Source organism: Cricetulus griseus, chromosome 4 (genome assembly GCF_003668045.3).
Source record: "Cricetulus griseus strain 17A/GY chromosome 4, alternate assembly CriGri-PICRH-1.0, whole genome shotgun sequence".
In the NCBI taxonomy this organism is placed as follows: Eukaryota; Metazoa; Chordata; class Mammalia; order Rodentia; family Cricetidae; genus Cricetulus; species Cricetulus griseus.
The window spans coordinates 60,008,180-60,033,237 of record NC_048597.1 but is presented as its reverse complement, the minus strand read 5'-3'; the positions used below and the strand labels follow the sequence as shown (position 1 = coordinate 60,033,237).

General features: G+C 39.8%; 1 protein-coding gene across 2 annotated transcripts in view; it reads right to left on the bottom strand.

The window, feature by feature from the left end:
- The window catches only part of Atp13a4 (ATPase 13A4), a 122,985-nt gene that overhangs the window by 8,653 nt on the left and 89,274 nt on the right, over positions 1-25,058 (bottom strand). For both annotated transcript variants that reach the window (XM_027412923.2, XM_035444663.1), the window contains exons 19-28: positions 21,194-21,357; positions 20,036-20,158; positions 18,746-18,825; positions 17,073-17,115; positions 16,643-16,752; positions 14,811-14,907; positions 12,784-12,856; positions 3,321-3,492; positions 2,545-2,738; positions 1,427-1,515 (exon numbers count right to left, since the gene is read on the bottom strand). In XM_027412923.2, coding sequence (XP_027268724.1) covers positions 1,427-1,515; positions 2,545-2,738; positions 3,321-3,492; positions 12,784-12,856; positions 14,811-14,907; positions 16,643-16,752; positions 17,073-17,115; positions 18,746-18,825; positions 20,036-20,158; positions 21,194-21,357 — 1,145 coding nt within the window. The remainder of the gene's footprint in view (positions 1-1,426; positions 1,516-2,544; positions 2,739-3,320; positions 3,493-12,783; positions 12,857-14,810; positions 14,908-16,642; positions 16,753-17,072; positions 17,116-18,745; positions 18,826-20,035; positions 20,159-21,193; positions 21,358-25,058) is intronic.

Sequence of the window (25,058 nt, the reverse complement as noted above, 5' to 3'; positions counted from 1 at the left end):
GATGTCAACATCTCAGAATACTGACAAAAGGAATAGTTTGCTGCCATTGTGTAAAAATGTGAGAGAAGATTCATACACATAAGAAATACATGTGCTTCTCTGCAAATGTAGAAAATAAAGTGTGAAAATAAGAAAAAAAAACTTGAAATCATGCATTGCCTCCAGAGGGAAGCTGGGTGGAGAGGGATATTTTACCATATTTATATGTTGTTTTTTTTTTAAATTTAAACCATGTGAATGTATTCCTTATTTTTTAAAAAAAATTAAGGTTGTGAAAGAACATGATTCAATTCATAATGAACTTCATAACTTTGAGGCAAAGCCCATTTACAATGCATGAATTTTAAAAGATGGAAGGATAGCATATAATGTTATATTTTTCCTTGCCTGAATATTCCACATTTTCTAAAACAGACCCATATTTATTTTTGGTTGTGTGCCTAGCCTTTAACGGCTGAGCCATCTCTCCAGCCCCAAACCCATATTTATGTGATAAGAAGGCTTGGCTTTAAACCACACAGCACCTCTTTTCAGTATCCTTTGTAGCCCCACTGTCACAGACTCCACACAGCTTTCACCAAACAAAAACATTCCCTCTTTTACTATTGCAGAGTGCCAGCCTCTGTAAGAGTCGTGTGTGTGTGTGTGTGTGTGTGTGTGTGTGTGTGTGTGTGTGTGTGTGTGTGTGTGTGTCTCCTTTTCCTAGCTTGAGTAGGTAAGTTTATTTTGTGTTTTCTTTTGTTTTTGGATGGGTTTTTTGTTTTGTTTTGTTTTGTTTGTTTTTGTTTTTGAGACAGGGTTTCTCTGTGTAGCTTTGGAGCCTATCCTGGCATTCATTCTGTAGATCAGGCTGGCCTGGAAATCCACCTGCCTCTGCCTCCCAAGTGCTGGGATTAAAGGCATGCACCATCAAGGCCCAGCAAGTAGGTAAGTTTATAGGATTTCAAACTTGTCTCAGTTACATTTTTTCTAATGTAAGAGAGAGCTTGAGATAGCGGAGCAAGCCTCTTTGAAAGCCCCTTTCAGATATAACTATGACAATACAGAGAAGCATGAGTTTTCCAAGTAAGTAAAGATTTGAGAATTAACTTAAAGACAGTTGCAGGTGAAATTTCTTTAAGTAGCATTTGAAAGGAGAAAATATATAAGTAGCTTTTTACCAGTCTTACAGGGAATTTTGCTTTCAATGAAAAATGGTTGCATACTATTTTGAAGGCTGTTGTTAGTCTCAGGTTCAACATTTGATGGAATTTTATTTCCTGATTAGCTTCAGTAAAAACTAGATATAATTCAGTGTTCTTTTAAACTCTGCCAGTTCCAGAGTACAAAACTGGTATTGGGAATCAGTGTCAGTTCCAAAAATGACCTGCTTTCAGAAGCCAGTGGCAAAAATACATGACAGCATAATTCCAGGGAAGCTACTTACATCCAAACGCCTATGCAACTCTGGAATATCCGCAAATAGAATGAAAAGACATACACCCATCTGTAAAATCAGCACAAGGACAAATACATCTGAGGAAACAAGAACACAAGCTATCATTTTGAGAAGTCATTGGAATCACTATGTCTATTGACTGATGTATTCTAGGTTAAGCCTGATGATATTTCCTTGATATCCAAATATAGCATAATGAATGAAAGCACTCATTTCCATGCAATGGATCTGACCTCCATAATTTCTATGCATGTCCTTGATGGGGGATCTTTTTTATATGTATGCTATGTTCCAATTAGTACAGGTGGTAAATGCATAGAGCCTAGCAATGGCAAAATGCCCTTTCATGAGGGCTTTAAAGACATTCAAGCAGCTGGCTTTAATAGAAGGCATCTGCCTCCAATCCATTTCTGGAAAACCGGGAACGCCATAAACATGTGAAATTTTAAATTGTGATTATATAAAGATGAACATTCAACTGCTTCTTCATCCCGATAAGGAAAAAGATAAAATAATTTTCCTGGAACAATTTTGTATGAGGATATTGATCCTTCTACTTGTGCTCCTGAATTTTTACAATTAGAGGGTTGGTACCAATATACAAATATGTGTCTCAGAGACTAAGTAGGGCACCTACTTCTCCTAAACAACCTTTGTGCCCCCAAATTACTCCAGCTAAGAATGTCCCCAATGCTGTATGATGAGATTCCTTGGGCCTGGACCTACTCCCAGGCTGCCACCACACAATGTCATTCCAGCTGAGGGCTGTGACCCTTTCCATGTCCCTGGGATGAATCTTGACAGACACTGACAAGTAAAGATTGATCTCTGTGTTGATCTTCCCAACTTAGACGGATCCCAAGAGAAATTGCCTAAAGACAACTTCCGGTGGAGCACTGAGATGAAAAGAGAAAGCTGCTCTTTGATCGAAAGGGAGAGGCAGGGGAATGAGACCACAATGTTTTGCAGAGCTCTGGAGTGGAGGGGAGGGGACTCTAGCTGAGACTCAGCTGTGGAGTTGGTTCCTGGATGACCTGAGAATATCCATACTAATGGTCAGTGATGGTCAAGTCATTGTCCCTCTGTTTCCATTCAGTGATACTCACAGTTTGTATAGGTGGGCTGCCTAAATGGTTTTCCTTTAGAGAACACAAGAGCCACAAGGATACAGTTGATTGTTCCCAAAAACCATATAGTAGTATTCTCAAAACTCGCAAAGGTGCTGTTACTTCTGGTTTTCTCGGGAACACTTGGAGACATGTTCATGGCTGAGATGCTCTCATTTCTCATTGTGCAGGCACTACAAAGGATACCAGAAGAGCCAATGGAGTCCTCAGAACACATTTGCATCTGCAGGTCACTGTGGTAAACAGTGTCTGCAGCAGACATCCAGTATTTCAGAGTTGTTTCCATTGTGGTAAAGAAGATAGAAAAATAAAGGAAAAATAAGGGCAGACAGATGTATAATTTTATATGTTTGAATGGGTATGAAGGCATATTTAACTGTCTACTTGTTCATTAAGTTGTTCGTCCATTGTGTATATTAAGGAGGCTGAGTAAATTGCGGTTTTTCCTTAGTAATACATAGAGTGACATATACTTTATCATTGAACAGGGACAGTTTTGAAAGGAAAAGATTGTGAACACTTCACCAGACATGGCTTAAACTGGGCTCCTTAAACTGGGACAAACCAGGAAAGTTATATAATCCTTAACAACCATCATTATTAAACAGAGCTAAAGGTGTGTAGCAAAAAGACAGACGGTTGTTGAAAAATTTCCCAAAAGACTTAGAAACCCTTGGTACGTGAAGACCCATTTGCCAGATGATATTTGACAGAAATCAGACTTTAAGGAGCTGGATTTGAGGCCACACTGATACCTGTGCAATTCCATGAGGTACCAAGGCTGCTTCTGCACGAGGATGAAGCCCACAATGTGCATGGCCAAACTGAGAAGGATGTTGAGGATAACTGAGAGCAGCAGAGGAGGGGAGATCAGCCGTCCTGCAGGCCTGAAAGGTACCAGCTTGGGGTTGGCACCATTCATATTCACTACAAAATAAATCCAAAGTTAACATGTGTGAGAGCAGGAAAATGTTGCATTCTTAGTGGTAAGAGTGGTATGATTAATGCACCTGTCAACCCTTAATCTGAGGAGCTTCTATTTGCAGCAGATGGCGATTATCAGAGAGACCTGTAACTCATCAAAGCAGAGAAGATGGGACTGTGGAGTGCTCAGTCCTAAACGGGACATCTGTATCATAGCCCATTCTCCAAAATCTCTGGGATCTTTGCAAAAGACGGGCCGGAAAGAGTGTGCAAGGGAGAGGGAGTACATAGCTACATTGAAACAGGGTCCCTTGTATGCAGAGGACAGCTGCTCATGTGAACTCACAGCAGTTGTGATAGCATGCACAAGATCTGTGCAAATGCAAGACCCTACCTGAGGAGCTCTTGGCAATTGATAGCTGCTGGGAGACAGAGAGTCAGTTTTCTTTTCTTTCTTTCTTTCTTTTTTTTTTTTTTTTTTGAGACAGGGTTTCTCTGTGGCTTTGGAGCCTGTCCTGGAACTAGCTCTTGTAGACCAGGCTGGAGTGTATCCCCAACTAAGGCAAACATGTATCCCCATGGAAGGCCACACATGCAAGAATATTTGTGCTACACAACTTAAAGGACACAAAGTTACGGGGGGAGGGGTGACTGTGATTTAAAAAAAAAAATCACTGCAGCTGGAGAGATGGCTCAGAAATTACAAGCACTGGATGCTCTTCCAGAGGACCTGAGTTCAGTTCCCAACACCCACATGGTGGCTCACCATCTATAACTCCAGTTCCAGGGGGTCCAATGCACTTTTCTGGCCTCTGCAAACACACACAAGGTACACAGACATGCATGCAGGTATGACAGCCATATGCATACAAATAAATAAATAAATAAATAAATAAATAAATAAATAAATAAGGTACCGAAATGTTAAAGAACTAATACTTTGAAAAAGAAAAGAATGATATATAACTTCTCTGGCCCAAACAGCTAAAGAAATAGACAACTTCAAGCACATAATAAACTTTGGAAAACATAACAGTTAGTGGTTCCAAATTCAAGTCATGAGGAAGTTTCTTTCAAAAGAGCAGACAGAGAACAGTCACAAGGTGCCCTTTGGGGGGGGCTTACTAAGTAGGTCAAGACTATTAAATGTTAAGAAAGAAAGATAGCATGCATCCTTTTGTGAACTTTTCTAGGAATGTGAATTGAGACAAAATTCAGTGCCACAAAGAAATAAATACAAAAATGAAAAAAATCCATGTTTTTGGTTTCCACTTTGAGAAATATATCCTAATCAAAGCAATTAAAATTTCAGAATAATGTTCGTCATAGCATTACCAATATCAAGTAAAGTATATATCATAATCACTGTGAAGAGAAATATTTCCCAGTGTTTAATGGCATCAAGAAAATGGAGAAGGCATACAAAAAGCTCCTGTCTCTCCAGAGAAACACTGAAAAACATGCAAAACCATCCATAACCAACCTTTGCCAGAACTCTAAAAAACATACAAAAATTTGTAGCAACAAAGCAGAGAGTGAATTAAGGGGGGGTGGTAATTTAAAATGGTAACGATTTTTAACTCTTTCAAAGTGTTTTATGCTCATTCACTGTTTATTTCTTTGTTTGTGTGTGTGTTTATTGTTTGTATGCCCACAAGCAAGCACAGTGTGTGTGTGTGTGTGTGTGTGTGTGTGTGTGTGTGTGTGTGTGTGTGTGTGTGTGTGTGGTAAGGTAGGAGATAACTTAAAAGGGCTCCTTTTTCCACCATGTGGATTGCAGGGATGGGACTCAGGTTGTCAGGTTTGGCTGCAAATGCTCTTACCCACTGAGCCACCTCACTAAAATTACAGGAGAGTTTTGTCATATTTCTGCATGTGCCTTCCCCACTCCTCGGGATCATCCTTGAAGATGGTCCCCTGCATTCCCTGAGATGGTCTCTGGTCCCTAGTCAGTGAAGCAGCACAGTAGACTTTGCTCACAGGTTCATGTGCAGGTCTGTTGTGATGTACCTGGCAACTACCTGAAGAAATGATTCCAGATTCTCCTCTCCATTTCACCTAATGTGGGAATCCTAATATGGAATTCATTCAGGGCAAAACCAAAACCAAACCAGCATACAGTGCTTGAAAATACTGTAAGGTAACATCTCAAAATTGTCTCCACAAAAGAGAAAAGATGTAATGGGCATAAATAATATAACCACTGAACGATTTGGGATCCTTGGAGAAATTAGAGCATTCAAAAGCATCTGTGTGTGCTGTGGGATAAAAAGCTAGACACATGCTTGATGCTTGGTTTACACTTACAAACCCAAAGCTCATGACTCTGTGTGGTCTCTAGAGTCAGTGTGGATCTGTCACGTGTTAAGTACACATGCCAGCAGGAACCAATCTGCAAAAGCTGAGAAAGCTGGTCTGCTCATTTATTTAACTGCTAGAGTTCAAGGACATTTCTGTCAAAACATGAGCTAAAGAAACAGGGATCAGTGGCTACTCATTACAGTGGTATGAGTTTGCAAATGCAACTTGGGGAACTCAGTAATAAATTGATGACTATAGCTTTCAACCAATAGCAAAACAAAACTATCCAACCTAGAAAAGCAGGTTAATCTTATATCCAAAGTTACTATATATACAAAAATGCTTAAAAGAAATCACTGCTGAAGAACCACACATATTAGATTTCACATGCAAAAACTTTTTAATAGCTGTTGTAAATATTCTTAAAAACTAAATGAAAGGGCTGGAGAGATGGCTTGGTGGTTAACAGCATTGGCTGTCCTTCCTGAGGACCCAAGTTCAAGACCCAGCATCCTCATGGTAGCTCACAACCACATGTAACTCCAGTTTTAGGGGACCCGATGCCTTCTTCTGGCATCTGAAGGCACTGCACACACATGGTGCACAGATGTTATACAGGCAACATCCATATACATAAGATAAAAACACATGAAAATGTTATTTTAAAAAGAACTAAATGCTTTTTAACAACATGAACAAAAAAATTAAGGAGAGTGGTGGTGAAATGAAATGAGACTGTCAAGAAAACTATAGGAATTATTTTTTTCTGCACATGCAGACAAGTTTATTATAAAATTTGCATGGAAAGAAAGGGCATACAATACTAAAACAGTTTAGAAAAATATAAAGTAAAATGAATTTTTCACCTGGTATTGAGTTACTATACAGCTACAATAATTAAAAGTGGGGGTGGGATAGAAAACCAGAAACAGATGCACAAAATAATTCAACACAGTTCTGACAAAGGCGCAAAAATATATCAATAGGGGAAGAACAGCCATTTCAAATTAAGGTAAAACTGCATATTCACTGGTTTAAGATTTAAAAAAAAACAGAAGTCAAAAAAGAGCTTTAGAATAAAACATATTATGCAAATTTAACTCAAAATAGACAATAGTTTAATAATGTAAAATATAGTTTTTTAAAGAAAACATTTAGTAATTATAGTTTTTACTTGAGGGCTGGAGGGACAGCTCAGCTGTTAAAGGCTAGGCTCACAACCAAAAATACAGTTTTTACTTGAAATCAACAGTATAATCCCCAAAAAGAGTAAAATCAATAAACTGAGTATTATCAAAATTAAAACCTTTGCCTTATAACAGATACATGAAAACTATTCAAAAGAAGTTACACACAAGGAAAAATATTTGACAACAACTATAGAAATTATTAAAAGAAACCAAAAGGCATAATATCATATAAAAATACAATAAATGATGTAAAAGGAATTATTAAGGGAGTAGTTGGCTAGTTTGATGTGGAATAGCACTTGCTGTTAAAATAAGATGACTTTGGTTCAAATCCTTAACACTCATATACATAGTTGAGCATGGCTATGTATGCACTGGGAGGCAGAGAGAAGGAGTCATAGGGGTTGACCTAGTCAAAACAGTAAGCTTCAGTTTACAGACCCTGTCTCAGAGAGTAAAGAAGAGGGTAACAGAGAAAGACTCCTGATTCTTCAAGTTGAGGTCATCCTGGGCTGCTTATCAAAACCTTAGCTCATGAAAAAAAATATAAGAATAGTGAGAACTGGAAAAATGGCTCATTAGGTAAAGTGACTTGATGAACTCAGAAAACCTGAGTTCAATTCCTGGGGCCCACGTGGTGAAAGGAAAATACTGATTCTCACAAGCTGTCCATTGGCTTCTTCATATGTACCATGGTACACATGTGTATATACACACATACACAGACACAGACACACATAGATACACAGAGAGAGACACACACAGAGACACACAGGCACACATTCTCTCTCTCTAAATAAAATGTGACTTTAATTTTTAAGGTCAAAAGACAATATGTATAATAGGAGAAACAGCTTTATACTTTTATAGTCAAGCCTAGAAGCAAAAGGCTGAATTACTATATGTGTATGTAACAACAATAAGTTAAGAAGAGGTCATGAATTTTAAAAGGAGTGGGGGTGGCATAGGAGAGTTGGGATGGGGAAAAGAGGGGTAGAAATGATGTAAACATAGTACTCATGATGTAATGATGTAAACATAGTACTCATTCATGTATAAAATTCTCAGAAAAATTAAACGATCGCTAAACTATGGATAAAATTACTTTTTCAAAATTACATACTAAATTTTTATTGAGGCTGCTAAGAAACTAGAACTCTCATCCATTGCTAGTGAAAATTGAAAATGATACAGTCTCTAGGAAAATAGTTTGGTATTTCCTTGAAGACTCAAATATGTAGTAGTCACATACATAAATTCTGTTCTTTACTTATAGAGCTGAAAAGAAACTCAAACAGATTCTTTATGCACATTTCCATTGTAACGCTGTTCACAATAGCCACGATAAGGAAAGCATCACCAAAGTAACAGGAAAATGGGAATATATAGAGAGATATAGATATGGGATACATATCCACTGAATAATATTTGTCTTTAATATAGAAAGAAGTTCTGATTCATGATGCAAAATGAAAGGAACCTTGAAAACATCTTGTTAAGTGAAAGACACAGAAACCAAGGGACAAACTATATCACTTCGTGTATATAAAATATGTGAATTAGGCAAATTAACTCAAATAAAAAGTAGAGGAGAAGTCACCACAGTTTGGAGAGTTGGGAGTGCTTGCTGGGTGGGTAAGGTATCTGTTTTGAGAACAGTGGTGATGAAGGTTGCACAGATTCTTTTAATAGTCCTGAAAACAGCTTGGTATTGGCACAAAAGTAGACAGACAAATGGAATAGAATTGAAAACCCTGATATTAACCCACACACCTACTAACACCTGATTTTTATACAATGGAAAAAAGAAAGCATCTTCAACAAATGGTGCTGGCATAACTGGATTCGGACATGTAGAAGATTGCAGATAGATCCATATCTATCACCATGCACAAAACTTAAGTCCAAATGGATCAAAGACCTCAACATAAATCCATCCACACTGAACCTCTTAGAAGAGAAAGTGGAAGGCACCTTGAATGGATTGGTACAGGAGACCACTCCCTGAACATAACACCAATAGCACAGACATACATTGAGATAGACAATTAATAATTGGGACCTCCTGAAACTGAGCAGCTTCTGTAAGGCAAAGGACAGAGTCAGCAAGACAAAACAACAACCCACAAAATGAAAAAGATCTTCAACAACCCCACATCTAACAGAGGGCTGATCTCCAAAATACACAATGAACTCAAGAAGCTATCCAAAAACAAAACAAAAAACAAAACAAAACAAAAAAAACACCAACAATGAAATTAAAAAGTGGGGTGCAGAACTGAATAAAGAATTCTCAACAGAGGAATCTAAAATGGCTGAAAGACACTTAAGAAAGTGCTCAACATCCTTAGCCATCAGGGAAATGCAACTCAAAACAACTCTGAGATGCCATCTTATACCAGCCAGAATGGCTAAAATCCAAAGCACCAATGACAGACTATGCTGGAGAGGATGTGGAGAAAAAGGAATACTCCTCCATTGCTGGTGGGAGTGCAAACTTGTACAACCACTTTGGAAATCAGTATGGTGGTTTCTCACGAAAATGGGAATCAGTCTACCTCAAGATCCAGCAATTCCTCTCTTGGGCATATACCCAAAGAATGCAATTCATACAAGGACATATAGGCCAGCATGGGACTGTTCCAGACCCCTGAACATGGATGACAGTGAGGAGGCCTTGGCACTCTGTGGGGCCTCTAGTAGTAGACCAGTATTTATCCCTGGAGTAAGAAAGGACTTTGGGAGCCCATCCCATGTGGAGGGATGCTCTCTCAGCCTGGATACATAGGGGAGGGCCTAGACCCTGACCAGGATGATATGACAGACTTTGGAGAATCCCCCATGGAGGTCCTTACCCTCCTGGGGAGCAGAGGGGGCATGGGGTAGGGTGTTGATGGTGGGTGGAGGAGGAGGGGAGGGATAGGGAGCAGGGATTGATATGTGAAGCAGGCTTGTTTCTAATTTGAACTAATAAAAAATAATTTCTTGAAAAAATTTGTAAAATTTTTGCAATAAAAAGGTTTACCCAAATTAAAATAAAATACATTTTTAACAAAAGAATCTTAGTATCATATAAATGTAGCAACTGAAGACAGTTTGTATAGAAATACTATAGGGCAACCTGTAACTCTGCATGTAACTTTTTTTTTTTGGTTTTTCAAGACAGGGTTTCTCTGTGTAGCTTTGGAGCCTATCCTGGCACTCGCTCTGGAAACCAGACCGGCCTCGAACTCACAGATATCCGCCTGCCTCTGCCTCCCGAGTGCTGGGATTAAAGGCGTGCGCCACCAACGCCCAGCTGCATGTAACTTTTTTAAAAGGGCAAATGAGGTTGGCAGCAAATGTGAAAGCCAGATCACTTATAAATGCAAAGCTGGTCTCATCCACAATTGTGGAATATTATTTTAACTGTATAAAGATGTGTTACATTTGTTTCTGCTGTGGAATATTACTTTAACTGTGTAAAGATGTGTTACATTTGTTTATGCTGTGGAATATTACTTTAACTGTGTAAAGGTGTGTTACTTTTGCTTATGCTGCATTTGTTTAATGAGGTAAGGATGTGTTGCATTTGTTTCACCTTGCCTGCCTAAGGCACCTGATTGGTCTAATAAAGAGCTGAATGGCCAATAGCTGAGCAGAGAAAGGATAGGCGGGGCTGGCAGGTAGAGACAATAAATAGGAGGAGAAATCTAGGCTCAAGAGGAGGAACAAAAGACAGAGGAAAAGAAAGGTTTTTAATTTGAACAAGCAAGAAGGTAGCAATGTTATCTCAGAGACTGCCCAAAGGCCTGGAACATTAAGCAGTACAAACAAGCTACTCGGTAAGTTCACATAATTAGGTCTGGCAGAATTCAGAGCTGGGCTGGAGTATGTCATGTGTGGGCCTTATTAAATATGGAAATCTGAGTGCTTTATTCCAAAGCTCCAGATAATCATCTCATCCGTAGATATAAACTGGGGATTCATCACACAAGATGACTTTAAAGTCATGTGACTAGTAGCCATCCCTTAAAGCAAGAGTGCAGACTGAAGACAAGATGCTATGAGAACAAGGTTCACCGAGATTTAAAAAAAAAAAAAAAAAGGAAAGAGTTGGAAGTTGTGTCACTTAGGTGACAGATGAATTCATCAGAGTGTGGCATCACTAAAGAGAAAAGAAGGAAATCTTTTGAGGAAAGAGCACTATGGTGTTGAGAGTCCAGTGCTCACGGAGAAGTGGCTATTGCTATTGACAGCAGGAAGACAAGGAACACTTCAGCAGCAGCAAACAGTGGGTAGCAGGTGAAGGAGAGTTATCAGTTGCTCCACCTGAGCGTGTTCTTTTGTATTTCTGAACATGTTTTTAGAATGAATTGTCATGAAAACTGTTAAAATCATGGAAGAAAAAAAGAATGAAAGCAGGGTAACAGCACGTGTGAAAGAGAGTCAACAAAACATCTGTACCTTTGTAGTGAGTTGGTCACATGCACCCTCCCAGACACTGGTACCTGGGATGGCTCATAAGGGGTTGGACTTGCAAATGGAAGTGGGCAGTGGAATTGAAATTTTGTGTTCACATGAAACTCTGCACACAGAGGTTCAAAGCAGTTTTATTCCTAAACTGTCAAAACTTGAAAGCACCAAGATGCCCTTCAGTAGGTAACTGAAGAAATGAACTGTGACCCAGAGACCACAGAATGTCATTCAGTCTGCAAAAGAAGTGAACGTCAAGCTATGCAAAGTGTGTAGAAACCTCAGATATACAGCATTACTGTACAAAAGAGCCTAATCTGGGCCGGGCGTTGGTGGCACACACCTTTAATCCCAGCACTCGGGAGGCAGAGATACGAGGCCAGCCTCTCCACTCCAGAGAGAGTGCCAGGATAGGCTCCAAAGCGACACAGAGAAACCCTGTCTCAAAAAAACAAAACAAAACAAACAAAAAAAAAAGAGGCTGATCTGGAAGGACTACTGACTACATAATTCCACCTGCAGAAGTTTCTGGAAAAGTGTAGAGACAGTTAAAAGATTACAGTGACTGTCAGCAGCTTTGGAGAGGGGAGAACAAATAGAGCATACAACATTTGAGGGTAAGCATTGTGTCTGGTAGTACAATGATAGGTATCTGTCTCCTGGCATATGCAATAGAGTTGAAGACTAAGTTAAGCCCAATGTCAACCATGAGCTTTGGAGGGATCATAATGTTTTGACGCATGGAAGGCAATCACAGCTAATGTGCCTCTCTTGGGGACAGGGTGAGGTTGACAATAGGGGCAGCTGTGTACACTCTGGGAAAGGAACAAACTTGTCTCAACTTTGCTGCAAACCTAAAATAGCTTGAAAAATGAATTCATAAATTGAAATTTTCACCCATGTAGGAGACAATCCACATACTCATTAGAAAGGTAGGAAGTAGGAGTCCTACAATGGCAGAATTGCCCGTAAGTGCCACTTTCCATGCTGAGCGGCTACAATTTGGAGGACAGAAAGAGCAAAGCCATTCAGCTCTACAAGTGGAGAGCATTTCAGCTACACCTACACCTAAAGCAAACTAAGTCAGTTCCTATTTCCAAGGTGCTTTTTCACTCTAATTGATTGGAGTCCATTTATAGAAGCTCCCTGTTTTGTGGAAAAGGCACAAAGCCAGTTTTTCCCTTTGTTAATGTCTTCTTTTAATAGAATTGAGCACTCTGTGGCCCCACCCCTGCCTCCAGGACTAAGCCATACATTCCTGCTGCTGCCTTCGACAGGCAAACCTTCCTGGGGTGGAGAGAGGGAAGCAGGGGAAGCAACTCCAGGAAGAAAGTTTTAAAGTTCTTACTTGTTACGCCAATAAGAGTTGTGATGGCCAGATCCTGGAATAGAAACTGGTAATTTGAAAGGCTGTTTGTCTCCTGGAAACAAAAAGGAAAGTGGATTGAAAAAGAAGAGAATTTTAAAAGCTTATAGATGAAATTTAACAAGAATTGCATTAAGTGTCTCCCGACAACTTTAATTTTTCAAGCAGCTTACCGGGGGCATAGCATGGTCTTGGGCCTATTTGGGATGGTGAGTGATAGTGGTTGGGAGTGGGGAGGGCATGGGGGCTCCCCCATTCTGTGAGACCCTCTTACTCTAGGAGAGCCTCCTGTGTGTGCATCCCAGGTGAGGTCCCCGGTATCAGTGCTACCCAGTGTAGCTGGGAACACCTGCTAGATCCATCTCTTCCCTTTTCTGACGACCAGCAGAAAAAGGTGGATGTGGCCCAGCACAATAAACCATGTGTCCTCAATAGTCATATGTGCCAGCAGTTTAGTGGCCTTACACAGTTTTCACTAAGGGAAAGTTAGAGTGACTGAATTCACGGCGTGTACCTTGGGCACTGCTAGGTGAGATGCTACATGTTTTTAATGAATTGTCTCACTATTCTTGCCAAAGAGTGGCCAAGCCTCTGAGTTCAGGAATGTTGCTTCCCTGCTCTCAGAGGAGTGGAAAAGGCATCATAGTATGCCATATTGAATTATACTTTTAAAGTTAATACACTATACCAAAATAATAAATAAAGCATTCTGAAATAGGATCAAATTCCTACTAGCTCTTAACCTCTAGATCCCTCATCAGAGAGTCTGAAAACCTATCTGAAAGCAATGAGACTAAGAGCTAGGAGAAAGCAGACACAAAGGCAAGAGGAGCCCAGATGGCTCATCTGCAGTGACAGTCCCCTTCCTTGGAATTACTATGGAGAGTGAGCACACATATTGAATTCACAAACAATAGTGAATTCTCCTTTTATACCTGTTAAATAATAAGAGCCACCACATGATACACATTTTTTTAATATCATAACTTGCTGATTTTTCAGACCTGTGTATTTAGGAATGAGATCTCTGCTAGCTTATTTACCCTTGAAAGTCAATTGCTGAGTTTTCATGAATGTTAACCTCTAGTAGTTAAACACTTAAATCGAGCAAACATACCACTAAATTAATTGTACTAAATTGAACCTAGGGTATATACAAAGCTTGGTACTGCCTATTTATTTTCCTCCACTTGTTTTTCTATTATCTATGCTCTCAGGGTATTTACAGCTCCCATATCTAGGTGGTACGTAAGTGTCTGCTGCTATTGTATGTTTCTTCCCCATTCACATTCAGGGGTACCAAGTGGGTAGCTTGATATTTACACCCCTGAAATTGTAAAGCATCGATATTCAGGAACGCCTGCATGGATGACTAATGTTGGTTTTCAACTTGACATACCTGGGAAAGGGAGCCTCAAGTGAAAAATTACCTCCATCTGATTAGCCTGTGGATCTGCTACAGTGGGATGTTTCCTTGATTGTTAATTGATAGAGGAGCCTTCTGTGGGTTGTGCTATCCCTGGGCAGGTGGGATTAGGCTATGTAAATAAAGGACCTGAGCAAGCCAAGGGAATCAAGCCAGTAAGCAGTGTTCCTCTGTTGGTTTCTGCCAAACAAACCCTTTCCTCCCCTAAGTTGCCTTTCGTCCATATTTTATCACGGTAACAGAGAATGAAGCTAGAACACCACCAGTTATTAAGCACTACTTTGGTATTAGAATCTACTCTACAATGAGTGGGATTGGGAAAGCAGATACCTGTTCCACACAGGCAAAAGCATCAGGGAAAATAAACATGAAATTCAGTTCTGTTCTCCAGTTACCACCCGATGGCCTATTTCTATATCAGAAACTCACAGCTTTGCCCTACATGTCTGTCTAGTCCTGATTTATTTGTAAGCTCTTGAGGACACTTCTAGAAGGCCCCTTGATGCACCAACATCCTATTTTCACTGAGTGAACAACTACTTGCTTTAGTTCTCACTAAACGAGGCTTCATCCCAGGTCATACCCAGTAGAGCAGCAGAACACCAACATACTGAATCATGCTGTACAGGGCCATGTACTTAAACATGCAAAAGGATGTAACGAGAGCAGCACGGCCTTCCCTGTGTGAGAAAAGGAATGAAAGGGGATGAGGTAAATGATGGAGAGAAACTGGGTGCTAGTTTGCGCTTTTTCATCTAGGCTTAGAACAACAACAAAACAGATCAGAAGCCAGACATCTGGTTACAGGATAGCTCATCTCAAACCCTGGCCAGCCTTGAGCCAAGGGGAGCTAAACGACTGGCTGTTCAGGAAAGAGCACTTTCTGGGACAGTGTCTGTAGCCTTGACCTGGCAATGGACTGGTTTACAGTTGCTTTCATCACATTATGCATGGAATTGCTTCAGCTCCTGAACTCGGAGCCAGGAGACCTGGGACCTCACAGGCACATGCTAATGTGATTTGGAACGTCATTCCCCCATCTCAGTTTCTGCATCTGTGAACTAAGGGAAATAAATAATAAGCTCTGGGAGCATTTTCAAGCAGGTGCTTCAGGAGTCTGGCAAACATTTGGTCCAAACTTCACCTCGGTAATTCTAACTTTTCCTAAAACGAAACTAAAAGTAATGTGTACACTCGAATCACCGGTGCATCATATTTAAATAGACTGAACACAACGGCCATGCTTCTTTGTGTCATTGTTGGCTGGTGTTGAAAAAAATAACACATTCCAGCAAAAAAAAAAAAAAAAAAAAAAAACATGGAATTTACCATTTCCTGATATTTTAAATGGAGGTGGCAGTGGACTTTAGTTTATTCATGATTTGTGTAATAACTTCCTATGAGTTAAAGACATGATCATCACACTAGATCCTACTACTGTCATTAGCTCTGCCCAAGAGGTATTTTTTTCCAGTTTCTCACCTCCTCAAGTGAGGTTTTCCTGGGAGGTAATTCTTCCAGTTTCTCACCTCCTCAAGACAGTCTAAAGCAGCCAGTTCTCTTTCCCAGCCACATTATGACCTTTTATATTACCCCATTTTCTAATAGCCAACTTACAGAGGAATCTCTAAAAGTTGGTCTTTGATGATTTCCCTTAAGTCCTGGCACTAAGTTCCCATTCAACAAACCCTACTCAAGTTCATGGAGGAATATCTTAAATAAAGGAAGCCAGCCAAGTCATTACACTAATACAGCAGAAAAAAAGTATAATAGTAGATAAAAGATATCATCTTCAGCCCTCTTTGGTCTCTAAGCACAGGCATATCACACATGTTCTCTGACTATTGGTTTATTTACTTACAAAAGAAATACCAGTCATGTCTCCATCTGCAGACAATTTTTTAAGTATAATAGACTATCAAATACATTTTAAATAATAAACACATGCTAGCTGTGATGACAAAGATTGACCACAATGTTGTTTCTATCATCCAAGCCAAATGTACCAGCATTAAAAACCATAGGACCAAGGCAAATTTAGTGGGAGCACCAAAGAGTAATAAAGAATTTTAAAACTGGGGATGAAAAGTGTACCTCAAGGAAACACAAGGAGCCAAGAAGGAAGGAAACCAAGTGGGTTTCCCAATATCCCAGGACAAAGCATCTAAATTAATAATTGCTAGTGTAATTCAAAGCAATAACAACCCTTTAAAAAAAATGGCCCAACCATTGGCTTTCACTGGAAACAGCATTGCTCTCTGGTTCCCCGTGTTATTTATAACTGCTTTGAAGTCTGCTAGGCAGATTTTTACAAAAAGAACCTCTCAGCACACAGCTCTCCCACTTCCCCAGAATAGTGTTATCTGCACACAAACGTCAAAAGACAGAACAAGATTGGGGTAAGTGACTGCTTACTTGATGAGATGAGGCACGCATTCGATGCTTGGAGTTTTGGACGTAAAAGGGGAGGCCACTGATGCCTCTTGCTCTGACAGAGAGATGCCCACATGAGCCATTTTCAAAGCCTGAAAGTAGAGTCAGTTTATTATCTATGTACACACACCTTAAAGAAGGGCACAAAGTAACCTGTGATCCCCAACCGGATCCCCTGTCTGCCATCTAAGAAGGAGGTGGCCCTGGAGGAAGGGTCACTAGGACAACTACACAAGGAAGAAAGAACTGCAAACCAAGCTCTACCTTACTTAGCATATAGTAGCCACTGAATATTTTGTGACTTTGATCAAAGTCTTCCCAGGTCCTTAGTGTTGGTTTAATCCAGCCATGAAAATAAAATCCATGCCAAGTCTTTTTGAGAAGTTATAGCCACACACTGACAGCTACTTACCCCACAGTCATTGGCTCCATCACCACACATTCCCACGAAGTAGCTAAAAGAGAAACATGAATTGTAGAGGAGATCAAAGTTAGTTTGTTCATAAAGCTAATTTCTCTAGTTAAGTAACCATTGTGGAACTAGAAAAAAGCCATCCTGAGTTGAGATAACCCAGACCCAGAAAGACAAATATAATATGTACTCACTCATAAGTGGATATTAGACATAAAGCAAAGGACAACCAGCCTACAGACAACATCCCCAGAAAAACTAGAGAACCATAAGAGAAACATACATAGATATGCCTAGTAGAGAGGAGAATTAGACAAGATCTCCTGAGTAAATTGGGGGCATGGGGCCGTCAGGGAGAGGATAGAAGGGGAGAGGGAAAAAGGAAAAGGGAATGGGAGAAAATGTATAGTTCAATATAAAAAAATGGCAAAAAGGTAACCACCCTTACTTAAGGGTTTAAACTTTTTACCGTAAGGAAACTCCCCCTTAGAGACTAGTGAAAGTAATGTGTGGTTCACACAATGGATTGAGAAACCATGTGTGCACATCATGGGGCTTCCCAGTGTTTTACACAGCATTTCACTGATTAGACAACAGTTTTTCCCTCCACAAAAATGGTAGTGATCACAGCTATGTAAAGTGACAACAAAGTTGGGAGGTCACAGTTTTTATCTAGAAACCAGGTCTGGAGTTTTATTTCCTCATGTGGCCATTTTTAACTTCAAATGTCAGATTGGAAAGTGACTAGTAAAGTCGCAATCACAAGCACTAGTTGTTGGAGGAAAGGCACCCTGTCGGTGGTCACTCGGCTGAGAAATGAAATGCCAGGGCCGAAAATTGAATAAAGAAAGCAGAAGTCAGCTTTGGTATGGCATTTTGAGGTCTGACGAATACTTCTGTCCAGAACTGTTGACTAAGGTTATGAATGGTCGGTTTCTTAGTTCAAGCTCTCACAGCACATGATGTACTTTGCTTTTACACTGCTATAAGGTAACTCATTTATTCTGAAATCCTTCATGGTTTTTAACCACAGGAAGGCAGGGCTTTCTGGGTGGAGAAGTTTCCTTAAAAACTAAATCACGTCATTAGGAAGATGGAGTTAGAGGGGGGATTCACATTGATATGATCCACCATGAGGTTTCATTAGCAGGAAATAAGTTGTTCAAGGGATGAATACTGGACATTCATTTCATCTGCAAATGGAGACCCTTGGTGTTGAAGCATCCTAATGATGTGATAGAAAGATGCTTTAGCAAAGTAATATTCTGGTAATGAGGGGTTTGATGAGCCTCTCCGTGTTATAATTGTGATGATAAAGCCTAAAGTCTTGATTTTTCAGTGGTTGGGCTCAGCTTATCTTTCCTGTCTCATTTCCCACCATACCTTTTCAAGGCCCTATGTTTCCCCCTTCAGCAATTCTCAATTTCAAGTGCAATGATTACTGGTGTGGGAAGTTTTGCAAAAACTCTGTGTTCTATCCCCATATGAACAATCAAGTCAGTAGCATTACTGAAGTAGAACTGATACTACTACTTTTTCTAAGTTTCCCTCAGTGGCTGTGATCTGCCCAGGGTAATAACCACTGCCCTAACCCAACTACACAGCTCCCTGGGCCTCATCCATCCCCCAGGACTACCATACTTCCATCACTTCATCATAGGCAAAGAACCTACTCCAGTTTCTGAAATTCTTCCACTAGACTTGACTTTTGCCCTGGAGACATTCTTGCAAAGATGGTCCCATTGATCAGTATCTGGGAGGAAGAAAAGGGAAATTTATTTATCATGGCAAGTCACACATAAAACAGTTGAAAATAGAACTTTAGCTGGTCGTGTCCATGAATAGGAAAAAAAGTTTGTTCCCAAGAAAATATTTATTTATTTATTTATTTATTTAGTATTTTAAGATGGACATTGAGATTTTTTATCAACTAAATTCAATGAAAACAAAACATAATTATTTATAAAAATAATGCCCTATGCAATTTAACCTAGCTATATGGAAATATGATCCTGAAAAGTATTGAGCTTCATGGAAAATTGAAGCAATGGAATCTGAACAATTGCAACAGAGAAATAGAGCAGAGTCCCAGGAGAAGGCAAGAACACAACTGCTTCCCAGAAAATTGTTCCCAGCTAGCAGAAAAACACCAGGTGGCAAGATAGAGACAATCTGTGCTCGAATCATGCCTCTGGACTTGACCAATTATGAAGATTAACTGGTATCCCAAACTTAATGAGCCCTGGAACATGGATGGTTTGAGGGTGGTCCTGCACTGGTTCCCTTCTCCACCCTTTAAATTCTTCTGTATGACATCAATGTGTTCCTTGCTTTCTGCGGCTGTGAACTCAGTGCAGTGTTCCATCAAGGTCTATTTGTTTACAAATGAGTTACTTACCCCTATTACAAATTATTCTTTGTAAAAGAGCTTTAAGTTTGGCCCTTTCAGAACAGGAGTCATCTACCACAAACATAATGGCACTTTCCTATCTTTGCCTAGCTTTCTGCCCTACTGCTGGGTTCCTACTAAATTGTTAAATGCCCTAGCCATGACAACATGCTGCCACTTTAGTCCTAGGGCTGGTATAAAGTTGACTCCTCATGTTTATTATTTTCAAGTCAAATAAGAAATAACTGTAACTTTGCAAAAACATTTCCCTCTCTTGCAATTCGTATAACTAACTAGTTGTATTTTATTTTTTTACTTATATATTTCTTTTATTTTGGTTTATTTTTTGAGACAGGGTTTTTCTGTGTAGCACTAGCTGTCCTGGAGTTAGCTCTGTAGACCAGGTTGGCCTCAAAATCAGAGATCCACCTGCCTCTGCCTCCCAAGTGCTGCACCACCACCACACTCTAGTTGCATTTTATCTATTTCAGATTTTGAAACTATCTGGGATGGTGCTATGTAAGTGAAATGTTCATCATCCTCACAGAAAAGTCATTGCCTCCTTGAAACTGACCTTTGGCAACAAGCTGCTGAAATGTTGACTTATAACATTAAAGGATTTTCCACTTAATGCAAAATGGTAAGTCCCTTCTCTGCCGTTATCTGAGGCTTCTTCTGTGATGTTGATATAGTTGTCCTGCAAAGTAAGGTGTGGTGTAAATGTTTTATGTTCTCCTGATTGCTCGAGTGGTTAAGACCACAGCATATCTGACAGGAAGGACTGAAGTTAGTCTCTCTCTCTCTCTCTCTCTCTCTCTCTCTCTCTCTCTCTCTCTCTCTCTCTCTGTTTTTCAAGACAGGGTTTCTCTGTGTGACAGCCCTGGCCATCCTGGAACTCACTTTGTAGATCAGGCTGGCCTTGAACTCACAGAGATCCTCCTGTCTCTGCCTCCCAATTGCTACACCACCACCACACTCTAGTTGCATTTTATCTCTTTCAGATTTTGAAACTATCTGGGACGGGGCTAAGTGTGGGCCACTAACACCTGGCTCGGGTATCTCTTTGAAAGTCTCACTCCACTCTGATCACTCAGAGAACTACTGCCTCTTTGCTGGACTGATCTTCACACTCCTCAGCCACGGATGGATAAGAGAATAGCACTTACTCATGTCCTGTTCTCATCTTGATGTGATCTCTGCGAGTCCCAGAGATGAGTGCACTTCACACATTTGGAGTGTCAAATACAAAAGCCCTACAACTTAACAACTCTCTCCTTGAAATGAGAACTTGTTGGGGGGGGTTCTGACAGAATTAATATTGCTCCATAAGGACACAATGTAAAGAATACTAACAAGACTAGAGATAAATGAACATTTTTCCCTATCCTGAAGATATAGTCTGAATATCCAGTGCACACAACAGGTCTCCCCAAAGGGCTAAGTCCCCTTTGAACCCAAGGAGTGGCTGACAGGCAAGGGGATGTTTGGGAAGTTAAACTCACTGCTCTGCTTGCTGTGTTCTTTCAAAGTAAAAGAACTATTACTTTCAGAAGCCAAGAATGCCTATACCTTAGAAACAGGAGGAAGAGTGTGGAAAACTGACATAGTTGGGTTCATATTTGCACAAGTTTATGGACTTGGAGTTGGCTCAATAACCTGTGCTAGTCACAACTATTACCACCACTGTGTAGCAAGTCAGCTAGTACAGCAGAGTGCCTGTGTTCAGGCGTACCTGATTCCCAAATGGAATATGTTTCTTCTCTTCTACTAATTCCCAAGAGATAGATGCTGATGAAGAACCAGTGGCTTCATTTGCCTCAACAAGAATGACTTTTTGGCCTTCAGAAACCATCCCAGACTTTCTGGCCACTGTTATTGCAGTCTGAAGATTGTCACCTAGAGTAAAGAAAGAACATCCAAAGACGATGAAGAGCCCACACCAGGACTTGGAGAGCTAGGCTAAGGGTTCACTTCTTACATTAGGCATGAAGGTATTACTAAGGTCTTTCTAAGCCTGACCTGGGATTCCATAACCCATTTTTTCTGGTTCTGGCTCTTTTTCATCACATTACTTCATAACTAACCAGCATGTTTTTGTCAGCAAGTAAGAAGGAAAACCTATAGGAAAAATATATTCCTGCTAATTGTTATAATCTTTATGAAAGTGTAGGAAATCTTTTAGTTTAATACCACATCTGGTGGCTCCTCTTCTAGTTGAAATAGAGTAAGTCCAGTACCATCTATCTCTCCCATTGATTATAACTGAAAACTAAACAAAACCACAAAAGCAATTACCCAAGGACTTTGGAAAGTAAACAAAAGCAGACAGACTGTGGAAGGGAATCAGACTTGGAGAAGCAAACTAAAAAGGGGTGGGATTCTCAGTATTTGCCTCTTTCCTCAAGTGTATCCGACTTGAGTATGTATTCTAGTGTGTACGAATATATGTATGTATGTATCCTAGTGTGTATGTATGTATGTATGTATGTTTTATGTATGTTTGAATGTATCCTAGTATGTATATATGTATGTATGTATGTATGTAGCTATGCATGTATCTTAGTATGTATGTATACTAGTGTGTACCCTGAACTGTTCTTGGTTTTCTACAAACAAGAAAAACCCAGTCTTTCTGGCTAAAATAGCCAGGAAAAAGGGGCCCTTGGAGGTTGTAGACTATCAAGATATGGTTATGGTGAACATTTATAAAAACAAATGGAAATATTCCATCAATTAATATATATGGTTAAAATGGATAAGTTTAGAAATGAGAAATATAACACTTGAGGTTTTTTATTTATTAGATGTGCTTAATACACTAGATGCATTCAATAGATGAAGAGTCATTACACATTGGAGAATAGAGAGCACTTTTTTAAATGAACAGAGGCTTGGGTTATTAAAAACGACTTGAATTCTTGTCAGTTGAGACCAATAAGAAGATAAAAAGATTGAAACCTGTGTGTGTGTGTGTGTGTGTGTGTGTGTGTGTGTGTGTGTGTGTGTGTGTGTGTAAATAATAGAAGAAATCTCCCCAGAGATTGTAAGACACTTAAATCTATAAATTCAAGAAGCTCAGAGAACTAAATTCTGTGAGAACTACATCCAGACATATGATAGTCACACAGCTGGAAGTCAAAGATAAAATAAAAAGGCTGTCAGAGAAAAAGAGAGCATTGTACACAAGAGAATGATGCTTTAAATGGCCACCCACAGACTTATCATAAAAATCAGGAAGACAAAAGAAGACCTACTGAGTGGGATGAACAGCTCAGGCATGGCAGAGAAACTTCAAAACCTGTAACAATCTGTAAATCATAGCAGCTAGATAGGAAATGACGCAACAGAGCAATATGACTGCCAAGGTACAGCAGCTGCTGGAGACAGATGAAGCAGGTGTCTTGAAGACTGAAAGCACCAGGGGAACTCAAATACTGCACCAGGGTGAGGCCTGGAGCAGGGTATCACTAAAGCCACACCCATATTAAGACACCATTAAGCACTTCTCAACTCAACCAGTGATTTGAAGGAGGTAATGGTCATTGTTCATTATTGAGTACTATATGGTGATTTGCAGAGGTCAAGTGACGCCTCCTCAAACCTTAAAGAAGACAGAAAAATTATAAAACTAAAGCAGTTGTAAGAAAATCAGTAAAAAAGACTGATGGAATGGATCTAGGAGACTTTCACAGACCTGTAATGACCTACGATGTAAAAAATAGAAATTCTAGAATAAAAATATAATGAAGACAGAACAAAGTCAATAATTAAATGAACAATAGTGAATATTTTCTTCACAGGGAGAAGAGCATATTAAAGGTTCTATATTTCAGACTAAATTAGTTTAAAAGCGGGAAAGAAAAATATATGAGAATATACAGTTGATATTCTATGTAGGTGAAGAGTGAGTTTGCTATAATGGGTTGGCATTATGCTTTACAAAACTAAAAAGATAAAAACAGCATTCACTTATAGGCCTTTGGCATAACAGAACTGTCTGCCAGGGGACAAAGGGAGATGTTATAAGGATTTGTGAGAAGTCAGAAAACATGATGCCCTCCATCCATCCAAGGCCAACAAAGAAGAAATAAAAAATGAATGAAGACCAGAGTGGAATTTTCAACACAAGGGAAAGAGGAACCAAAGACCCAGGTGGAGAGTGAACAGCCCTTATCCACACATTTCCAAAATGGCTGAAGATAAATTGTGAACATGTGCGTGCTGGCTAGTTTTATGTCAACTTGACACAAGCTAAAGTCATCTGGGAGGAGACAATCTCAATTAAGAAAATGCCTCTATAGGATCAGGATGTAGGCAAGCCTGCAGGGCATTCTCTTAGTCAGTGATTGATGTAGGAGAGTCCATCCCAATGTGAATGAGGCCACCGCTGGGTTGGTGGTCCTGGGTTCTATAAGAAAGCAGCTGAGCAAGCCAAGATGAGTAAGCCAGTAAGCAGCACTCCTCCATTGCCTCTGCATCAGCTCCTGCCTCCAGGTTCCTTCCCTGTCCTGACTTCCTTTAGTGATGAACTGTGGTATGGATGTACAAGCCGAATGAACACTTTCCTCCCCAACTTGCTTTGTGGTCATGGTGTTTCATCACAGAAATGGACCCTAACAAAGACAAAGTTTAATGTAAGTGATAATGGTGTTCAAAATAGCAAGGATTACTAGATAAAGGAAATGTTTATGGTAGCAAGCTACCCCCAGGAAGGCCTGGGAGTCAAGCTGGGACTTAGAAAGGAAAAAAGCATACTCCCATGCTTCTAAAATAAGAAAGAAAAACAGAAAGACAAAGAAATAGAGCTAGATCAACCTGAGTATATCTAATAAATGAAACTGAATAATAAAGGGAGAAAATAGCAAGGAAAAAAAGAAAAGAAGAAAGAAAGCAAAGCACACACAGCGCTGCGGATTGTGGAGCCAATCAGGAGTGGGTAAGTACCAAGCAAAACAAAAGGATTCCAGAGTCCCCAGCTTTAGACTGGGACTCAGGAGGTATGCCAGGAAGTGAATGCTTTGGAGAGGGTGAATGTCCATGATATATGCCGTGGAGTTTAAAGTACTGTGACAGCAAAAGAAGGAATACGAATTAGGAAACCAGTTTTTCACCTGTAGTGTCTCCTTTATTAAAAAGTTCAAGAATGTTCATTAAGTGATGTCATATATTTCCCAGGAGTGGTCCCTTCCCATTACCCCCTTGTTTATGAGTTCTGAGGCTTAGCATTAGAGTCGAGATGACAGCATGTTCTTTTCTACAGAATTAAAGATTCCATTACTGATGAGCTGTCAACATAGTTTATAGACCACACTGACTAAGATTCTCCTCCTCCGTATACTTGACATTAAAAACCATCATCTCTGCATGGCCCATATCTTCTTGTTACTCATCTCTTATTTCAAATGTCCTGTCACTCAGAAAGGATTCTCTAAAGTGCTTTATGCAGAGAAAATGGACAGACATACTTAACCATACTTTACCAGACTGCTCTATCTGGGTTTTGTCGGTTTTATTTTGTTATGTATTTTTTGTTGTTTGTTTTGATTTTCTTTTGTTTCATTGTGTGTGTGTGTGTGTGTGTGTGTGTGGAGAGAGAG